The following is a 10298-nucleotide window of genomic DNA, read 5'->3' as shown; positions in this document are numbered from 1 at the left end:
TATCGCACCATCCCCAGAGCTGAACTTCCCATTTCAGGCCATGGAGGGATAGATGCCTCTTGCACAATACCCCATTCTGATAGGGTTCACATAAAATGGTCCTGGGAAGTGATTAGAGATGATGATAGGTAAGTGTGGAAAGGCAGCACTTCTGCAATTTAATTTAAGAATAGGCTCTACTAGTCCCCCAGCTGCCGCTTTCACCGCTGAATCATCCAGAAAATATGATGCTGTCAGAAGAGGGGGAAGATATATAGAATAGTAATATCCCAAACAGGAAAGAAACTGATTTTGATAGCTGATGTAATTTCAGGAGAGATACCCGGAGTCAGAAGGCCGTTCTTGCATGCTGATCTGTGTGGTGGCATTGGGAGGACTTATTTTAACGTCTTCTGCTGCCTCAATTCCCTGGGGTCCCTGGGCTTTGCTCCTCGACTCACACTGCCAACAAAATGGCCTAGATATTGGCCTCTTGGGGACCCGTCCGAGGCCAGCTGCTCATTCCATAGAATTATTCAACAGCTATCAGCAACTTTGGCACACTTCCCTTGGACGAGGCTTTGAATCTGTGACCTCGAGGCAGAGGCATCATAGCCAATTTCAAATCCCTGATGTATCCAAACCAATATCCAGTAAGCTTAAGTCTGACGCCTATTTCTGGTTCATCTTAGAGGAAGGGATTTAGGGAGCAAGCCCTTCCCCCTAACGGTACCTGGGGCTTACCTTTCCTATAGGCAACCTCCGAAATTCCTACCTGGACCTGAAACTCAGATACGGACGGCCCTCGATGTGCAGAGCCTTCCCCTGGGAGAAGGAGCTGAGAGCCAAGCATCGAAGTTTGTTCCAGGCCTTGTTGGAGCTGAGTTTGGTGACAGGTAATTGAGTCCATGCCTTGTCTTTGGACATTGGTTAGAAAGGTCCCTGTTTTTCTGCTTTCCCTCACCTTCTTTAGTGATTTATACCTTGAAGTTATTTTTAACACTAGTGTTCTAGCTTAATTTCAAATTTAAATTCTGCCCTTGTATGTCCACCACTCTCAATATACCTGTGCACATTTGTGACACTAAATAGAAAAACTTAAATTTAGGAATCACTTGAGCAAGTCTTTATGTAAAGCCAAGGCCAAAAGCAAAGAGCCGACAGCCAGACCTGACCCCCAAATGTGGTTGCTCTGGCATACACATTGTTGTCAATTTTTAAAAAATTAGTTACCAGTTTCTAAAAACATACAAAAACACAAATTTCTAGCTTTTGTCAAAATATCCAAAGATCTGGTGATGCTGGGCCTCAATTCCTGAGTGGCAGCAAGCTCAGAGGTGAGTGGTTGGCACAGACAGGTTTTGTCCATCTGCAGCCCCTCCTGCCTCTAGTTGAGCACTTCCTGTCTAACTCTGTCATGGATCTCACCTGCCTGGGCCCTTGGGCACTTGAACTTGAGACCCCCTGACTTGAAGTATTTTCAAGCAGCTTCCAGGAGTCTGTGTGTATTTCTCAAATGTGGCCAGCTTAAGTCCATTGCCATTATGGTTTGCATAGTAATTAAGTACACACTGTTAAACTCTGAGGGATCAGGAAACAGTGTCTGTTGGGAAGAGGAGAGAAGCTGGAGGTGTGCAGCCTGGGGAAGGAAATGATAAGGAGGGTAATGAGAACTATTTTAGCGACTGGTGAGAGCCTGTGGTGTTCCTAGGTGTACGATCAGATCCTTGAGGCAAGGCAATGCAGAAACTGATTTCTGCTTCGCTTAAAAACTTTCTAAAAATGGGAGCGTCCAGTGGAATAGATTCTCTTTGCAGATAGTGACTCACCCTCACCCCATCTTGAAAGAATTCAAACCATAAAAGATATTTCATCTTTGGTTCATTTGATATTTGCTGAGTGACTGCTCAGTTACTTGGCTAGACTGCAGAGTTAAGTAAAATAATTCAAGGTTTCTGCCTGTGAAGGACGGACTTGAAAGCAAAGAAAAATTGTAATGTATTTTTAAAAATAAAAGCTATGGGAGTAATTGGCAACTGCACAAAGGGAGTGGTCAGTTCTACTTAGAAGTCTAGGGTGTTCAGGGTAGGCTTCCTGGAGGAAATGACACTGGGATTGATTTTTTCCCTAATTTTATTTATTAATATTTATTTTTGGCCGTGCTGGGTCTTCGTTGCTGCACAAGCTTTTCTCTAGTTGTGGTGACTGGGGGCTACTCTCTAGATGCAGTGTGCAGGCTTCTCCTTGGCAGTGGCTTCTCTTGTTGCAGAGCATGGGCTCTAGAGCACACAGGCTTCATGGGTGCGACTCCCAGGCTCCAGAGTGCAGGCTCAGTAGTTGTGGTGCATAGGCTTAGTTGCTCCGGGGCTTGTGGAATCTTTCTGGATCAGGGATCAAACCCATGTCTCCTGCATTGTCAGGTGGATTCTTTACTACTGAGCCACCAGGGGAGCCCCTGGATCCAATTTTAACTTAGTACTTTCTAGCTGTGTGATCTTAGGCAAGCCACTTCATTTCTCTGAGCCTTAGTTTCCTCATCTGCAAAATGGGGATGACAAACAGGAGTCTGTCTCCGCTAGTGTTTGCTGGTTTAAATGAATTTATACTTAGAGTATTGGCACTTAGTAAACGCTACGTATACAGCATTTCTTAATCTTGGCACTGCGGATGTTCGGGACTGGATAATTCTTTGTTGTGAAGGGTCCGTCCTGTGCATTATAGGATGATTAGCTGCATTTCTGATCTCTACCCACTAGATATCAGTGGCACTCTGTCTCCTCCCATGCCCCCGCCCCCCCCCTCAAGTGTAACAACCAAAAATGTCCCCAGACATTGCCAAGTGTCCCCCAGGAGGCCAAACTGCCCCCAGTTGAGAGTCATTGCTGCTGTGTACATGTTAATCTGTTATTACCCGGTCTTCATGGGTCTTCTGGAAGATGGTGGAGTTGCCCCCCGAGTTGGGTGCACAGAAGAAGGAGATGCATGTTGGAAGGTGTAGGCTAAATGGCGAAGACAACATCCACCTGAAAACTAGTTTCATGAGATTTTGGATATGTTTAAATATAGTTTTGCTGATTGGGAGCAGGAATGAATCATTTTTCACAAAACATTCTTTTTAAAGCAAATACTCTCAATAAAGAATGTTTTTGTGTTATTTTTACAGCTCAGAAGTTTCGTTTAAAGAATGTGAAATGATTTTATCCTCCGTGGAGGCCTAGAAAGGGAGCTCATTAAAAACCCAAATCATGAGCCCCTGAACCTTGAGACTTGATGGGCTGCGGTGCTGGGGAGCTGCCACGTGGCAGCTCAGAAACGCGTGCAGCTGCCCCATGCCTGGGGGGAGAGGGGGCACAAAGCTGGGTTTGCCGCTTCGAGCCTCACTGCTGGTGCCCAGCCAGCCAGGTGGGTCCTGCTGGTGCCAAGTCTGCTTACATCAACACCAGTGAGCATACCCTGAGGGGCCTCTGCCTCCCCAGGCACGGGGCCACCTGCATCCCGCCTCTCCCTGCCACTTCCTGAGGCGCAGGAGCAAGTGGGACAAGGATGGGGGCAGATAGGGCAGGCAGATCTCCAGAACCAACCTCAGACCCCCGTTCTGTCAGCCCCTGTACGTCTAGCTTACGTTGTCCCGTCTGTGGGAACTGGGAGCCGTCTGCAAAGGTAGGGCCTACACCCCTCCTTAAAATTCATCTCTGCCTGGCACCCTGCCCTTACTTGGGGCAATTATAGTTAACGAGATACTCTGCCTGCCTAATCCTAGAGAGAGACTGGTGTCACACATTGTGCCCAGTTTCTAACAATCCTGAGACAATGAAGAAAATTTGATGTTGTAAGTTGAGGGTAAAAAAAAAAAATAATTAAAGATTATTTGCATATCTTTACTCTGGCCCTATAGGAAGAAAAGTAGTCAGACTGGTGTGACTATGTTTCTCTTCCCACTTCCTCACATACCTTTTCTCCCAAGTTTATCCTGCTGTGGTTGTCTAGCTGGCTTTGGAGTGCTTTGGACAACTCCAGTCAAGAGGACCTATGTTTGTATCATGTCTTTGGCTGTCAGCCTGAGCTGTGTCGTCCTGTTGACAAATAGACTTTTCTAGAATATCCTCATGAGATTGCATTTCTCATATCTGAGATAAGCTACAAGAACAGACTCAAGGATCAGATGTTGACTGCTCAAAATTCTTGATGTAGGAACCAGGCAGGTGCAGTAGCACAGATAAAGGAATGCAACTGTGTGAATAACTTAAGTCACTTGTATCACAACCTTCCATTCATTCATTCCCTAGACAAGTACTGACCAAGTGGCCCTCATGAGCCAGGATAGAACAAAGATGGGGCCATGTTTTGAGTGAGAGTGACTTAGGTTAAATGCAAAGAAAAACAGCAGCTCCCATAGTTCCCACAAATAGAATTAATTGGTGGAATTATTTTTTTCCTGGCGTTAAAAAATACATATGACAGCAACAGACAATGGCCTGCAATTGCTCATTCTTTGTGACAGACTCACCATTTTCTTGGCAGCATTGCCTCACATACACCGCCAACTCCATTGCCAGGCTGCTGTACGTGCACACTTCAGATGTGAGTGTATCCCCCAACACCGACACCATATGATTTTAGATGGGTCATCACTTCAAAGGAGCCATGGGAACAGTTCATGGGGTACAGAGCTGGGAGCTTGTGCTTCCTGACAATCAGTTGGAGTGTCCTCTGCTTTCTGTCCAGGGAGGTCAGGAGTGGTCACCACCTCCTAGCTGTTCCCAAAAGATTGAGCTCTACTTTTCTACTACAGAAGAGAAAATCAAGTATTCACACTATCATTCTTTAAGGACTGTAATTAAAAAAATTTTAATGGTAAAATGCACATAATTTAAAATTCCCCGTCATCACCATTTTTAAGTGTAAGGGCTTCCCTCGTAGCTCAGTTGGTAGAGAATCTGCCTGCAATGCAGGACATCCAGGTTCGATCCATGGGTTGGGAAGATCCCATGGAGAAGGAAATGGCAACCCACTCCAGTATTCTTGCCTGGAGAATGCCATGGACAGAGGAGCCTGGCAGGCTACAGTCCATGGGGTCATAAGAGTTGGACACGACTTAGCAACTAAACAGCCACCACCATCAGTAGTGTTAAGTACGTTCACATTGTTGCATAAAAGATTCTAGAACTTTCTCATCTTGCAAAACTGAAACTGTGTACTCATTTAGAGGGGCTTCCCTAGTAGCTCAGAGTAAAGAATCTGCCTGCAATGCAAGAGACCTGGGTTTGATCCCTGGGTTGGGAAGATTCCCCTGGAGAAGGGAATGGCAACCCACTCCAGTGTTCTTGTCTGGAGAATTCCATGGACAAAGGAGCCTGGTGGGCAACAGTCCATGGGGTCGCAAAGAGTCAGACATGACTGAGCGACGAACACTACTAGTATACTCCTTTAGACCACAGTTCCCCACCCCGCGCCCTGGTGGCCACCGTTCTGCTTTCTTTGCCCATGCATTTGATTCTTCGAGACCACATATGAGTGGAATCATACGGTATTTGTTCTCGTGTGACTGGCTTATCTCACTTAACATAAAATCCTCAAGGTTTGCCCATGCTGTGGCCTCTGTCAGAATAGCCTTCCTGTTTAAGGCTGAATAATATTCTATTGCATGTCTAGATCACATTTTTTTCATTCATTCATCTGTGGATGGACACTTGGGTTGCTTCCCCCAACCCAAAAAAGTGCACTATTTTAAACAGTGCTGCTTTGAATGTAATGTACAAGTATCTCTTGAGGACTTGGCTTTCAATCCTTTAGGCTGTATACTGAGAGGTGGGCTTGCTGGATCATATGATGATTCTACATTTAACCTTTCGAGGAACCATTATCCTGTTTTCCATAAGGGCTGCACCATCTTACAATCCTGTCAACAGTGTACAAGGATTCCAATTTTTCCATGTTCTCACCAACACTTGTGATTCTCTGGGGTTTTGATGGTAGCCATTTTCATAGGTGTGAGGTATAATTTGTAATTTATTTGCTAGGGTAAGTCTAGTTTCATAGGAATGAAGAATGCAATACTCTCATAAAGTGATGGTGTCTATGAAAGAGATCCATGGACAGAAAGGTAACTTATGGACCTAAGAGGCAGAGTCGCCCACGTAAAGCTCATCTCATCTGCCTTGAGACACGTGTCCTTGATCCTCTGTGTGTCTCCATTACTTGCTTGACTGCAAGCTTGTCCAGGGTGATGCGAGAGGTGTAAGTATCCCACTGACACTTCCAATTACTTCGCAGGGTGTGCAATGATGCTGGACATAGGTTAGCTGCTTAGTTATCAGTCCTTCTTCCACATGACCTGATAGAGTGCATTTCTGCACCAGTCCCCACAAAGAACACATCTCAGCCACCTGTGCTCCTCAGCTTGCCTGCCTTGCAAGAAGGCTTCAAGTTCCAACACAAACAGCCTCTTCACATCATCGTTCCTGTCCCCTAAGGCAGTCGGCTCCATCTCCCCCACCCTCCTTGCCATTGTGTAGGTTTTCCCTTATCAGTACCCATCTTACCAAGTTACAATATTGACTTGCCTGTCTAGTTCCACAGCAGCACTCAGATGTCTTCAAATCTAGGCTTTCTTTGAAGACCCTCAGTAAGTATTTGTTGAGTCACTAAACGCACTCCAAATTAATAAGTGATCTCATTGTAAGTACTAAAAACATCTTTTAGGGGTGTGAGAGAACAGGGAGTTGGACTTCCAGGAGATGCAAGTTCAAAGCCAAGCCATTATAGCAATCCAGACTGATGGAGTCTATGGCTTATTTGCCTTTTCTCTACATTTTTCTTATTTCTCTCACACATTTGTAGTCTGCATCCCCCTCAGGAGGTGACATCCTGGCCCTGAAAACACTGCCCTGTTTCCCAGGTCAGACAGAATGCTGTCTTCCAACTCTTGCCTGTCAGCACAAGTAGACCAGTATCCTTCTTAGACTATGCACATGCATTGCAAAAGAATACCCGAAATACAGCCCTCAGGGGTCTTGCCTCCATATATCTGTAACCTTGTTGCTCAGGTAATACAGGTGCCTGGATATGAAACTGCCCGAAGGTTCATGCAGACCCAACTTGGCACCCGTGTACTGAGAACCTCCCAGCATGGCGCTGGGCCCTGGGGTGACTGTAATGAGAAGCGTAGACCCACCCACACACTGCTGTCTGCCAAGTGCCAGGGGGTGTGGAGGTGGGAGTCTTCTTACATGGTGACAGCTGATGTGCTAACCTGATATAAAATGCAGCTATCCCCACTGGTAGTTCCCCCTCTGAAGCAGCACAGGACTTGTTCCTCACCTCCTGGAGTCAGCATGCCTTTGAGTTAAGATGGCAGTGCTCCTGGGGCACCCAGCTGCGATGCATACAGATGTAGCAGCCAACCCTTTCCACCTCCCGGCATTCCTGGGCCACTGCTCTGCATCCTCATTCCCTCGTGTGGTCTGGGAATGCTCCTGTGCTATTCTGTCCTGAAGTCTAGGCTCTGGGGGACATCCGACCAAGACCCCATGTTCAAGACTTCAGGGGGACCATTCTAATTGCTCTGTGCTGTTTTCTGGGGAAGCTCCAATTCTCTGGGAAAATGGCTCTTGTCAGAGCATAGAATCACCTATTAGCTGTTTCTAATGCTAGGCTGGTAGTATTTCAGTGTGCACACCTTTTCATCCTTGAAGAGGTATGCTGGCTACTTCTTTCATTCTCCTCTCACACCTTTCTTGACAAAACGGAACCCTTTGAATTCAGAAACCCTTGGAATGGGGCTCTGGAATCAGGGAAGAGAGATGGTGGGGACTGGCTGGTAAGAGGCTGCCGGGATGGCAGAGCCAGGTGAGGGCTCTGGGTCAGAGAACTGCTCATGGTAGGAAGGAGTGAGGAAGGACACAAGGCCTAGGTGCAGGGGACTCCCCGGCCAGGGAGGGCCAGGTGAGCGGCCAGCACGCCCTCCAGACATACGCCCCGAGGCCAGAACTGGTGACTCCCTTTCTTCTTTTCATGCCAGAATGGGCACCCCTGAGCCCTCGAGAGCTGGTGACTGTGGCTACATAGAGGCTGAGTTCTGCCTCAGGGGGCCTCCTTGGTCCTCAGGGGGAGGCCGGGTCTGAGGCTGGGCTCGCATCCTGGGGCTGACGCCATCTGCATTGTTCCTGCAGGACCACTGCCTGGCGCCTGCCCCAGGCTTCAGAGAGTGGAGTGCAGGAGACACGGTTCCTCCTTCCAATGTGCAGAGGGGTGCTGGCTGCACTGACGGCACTCTAGCTTGTTCCTGAAAGTGTCAGTCAGTCAGTCGTGTCTGACTCTTTGCAACCCCATTGACTGTAGCCCCTCAGACTCCTCTGTCCATGGGGATTCTCCAGGCAGGAATACCGGAGTGGGTTGCCATGCCCTTCTCCAGGGGATCTTCTCGACCCAGGGATCAAACCCGCATCTCCCACCTTGCAGGCAGATTCTTTACTGTCTGAGCTACCAGGGAAGCCCCCCAACTCTTCATATTTTTGCAGTGTTTATCTGGAGACTAAAAAGCAGAGCATGAAAAGAGTAGAAACACAATGGTGTTATTTAGGAATTCCAGGATACTCTGGAATTTAAGAGCTATCTTTGCTGTTTTTCATTAAAGGGCCCCTATCTTATTTTTTTAATTCAAGGAATTATACATTATAGTTTTTAAAAAATACACACAGAGAAAGAGATAAAAAGAAGGAAGGAGTGGGGAGAAGAGGAGGGAGGAAGAGAAATGACATGTATAAAGTCAGAAAATCTACACAGGACAGAAAAGTACAAATAGTTTATTTCGGGGAGAGAAATAAGCCACCTCTTTGAGCCTCAGGAACCCTGTGGGGCTCATCAAATGCAAATGCAAATGAGAGATGTGCTATTAAAAAAAAAAAACTAGTAAAACTTGGTGAAGATCTGTCCTTTTCTGGTTAAATGATATGTTCTCCTTCCATGTTTTTCCCCCCTTTTCAAACTTTTATGGATACATTATAGCTTTCAGAAGGTTGAAATAAAAAATGACTTTCTTAATGTGTCTTTTTCCCCTCAGAAGGAATAAATAAGCCTGCCTTTTTCTCCCAAATTTTCCATCAGATATGGCTTCAGCTCCTTCAGTACGTGGCTACTTTCTCGTTTTCTGCTTTTTGCCTCTTTTAATGACGAGCGCACAAATGGTGACCTTATGGTATTGCTGGAAAAAAGAAAAAAGAGCAAAATAAACAATACTGTGCTCCCGGGAAGAGAGTGAGAGTTAATTAACGGTGGCGGTGGCTTTTGTTTCCTTAGCCTCTCTTGTAGGAAGAAAGAAAAATGGGAAAGTGGCTCCACTTCTATTTTGTTTGTTTGTTTTTCATTACTCCATTAATCTCCATAAACAAGGCATGTTTTTTAGTTACAGATCCACTAGAAAAAATGCATATGCTAAACCAGATGGGTGAAATTAACAGTCTCATTAAATGTATTTTTAGATAGCCGGTTTTACAATATCACCAGTGACATCAGAGCTTTGATTTTGTGCCACATTTGAAATGCAAACTTTAAAAAATGTGCAAAATGAGCAGTTTTCCTTTAGATGTATTATTATTTTATTATTATATCCACAAGAGCAGAAAACTGTCTAGATTCTTTTGTAGAGAAAGCACCGATTGGTAATGTTTGGGGGGAGTTAAGAATTTTAATAGGTAAAAGAAATAATGAAGGCTTTTCCACCTGCCTTCGTTTCAGTCTGCATTTTTTTTTTTCTGTGTGTGCACTTGCTGAGGATTTGAACTTTGTGAAGGTTCTCTCTCCTGATTGTTATTCTCCAGCAATCCGTGCTTCTGGGACAATCCTGCAAATGATTTCTGGGGTTCTGTGCCAGATGTCAGCAGGGCAAGTGTTTCATTTGGAGCTTCATTTAGTTTGGAGTCTCTTCTCTCCTTTGAGTCCCCAAAGCCCATGTCCGTGGGTATTCAGGCAAAACTCATCATCTTAGTTATGTGTTTGGCAAAGCAGGTAAGGCCAGAATGAATCGTTAACAAAATGGTAATATTGCTTTGCTCTGAGTGTGCACAAAGGGGCGTTGGGGATGAGCATGTATTTAAAAGTAAATATAAGAGCAAGTAGGGGTAGGGTTTATTTTGCAACTCCAGCTGAGTGCTGCAGTACACACTGAATCACTGCAGTCGGTTCTCCCCCTGTCTAATGGTTGGACAGGATGGAATTCTCTCAGCTCTGCAGAGGGAAAATTCAAAAGAAGAGCCCCAGACTCCTGGTGGAAAAGGGGGTTATTATTCAGATCCATCCCAACAGATGAGCAGAGGAAAATG

At 45.8% G+C, this 10298-nt stretch overlaps 1 protein-coding gene across 1 annotated transcript in view; it reads left to right on the top strand.

Moving 5' to 3' along the window:
* SEL1L3 (SEL1L family member 3) overlaps nt 1–10298 on the top strand; it is a 108317-nt gene that overhangs the window by 46632 nt on the left and 51387 nt on the right. Inside the window, 1 exon segment of the mRNA NM_001206556.2 lies at nt 735–875. Within this exon segment, the coding sequence (NP_001193485.1) occupies nt 735–875 (141 nt within the window).

This window comes from Bos taurus, chromosome 6 (assembly GCF_002263795.3).
Source record: "Bos taurus isolate L1 Dominette 01449 registration number 42190680 breed Hereford chromosome 6, ARS-UCD2.0, whole genome shotgun sequence".
Classification (NCBI taxonomy): domain Eukaryota; kingdom Metazoa; phylum Chordata; class Mammalia; order Artiodactyla; family Bovidae; genus Bos; species Bos taurus.
This window is presented reverse-complemented; position numbering and strand designations above follow the sequence as displayed.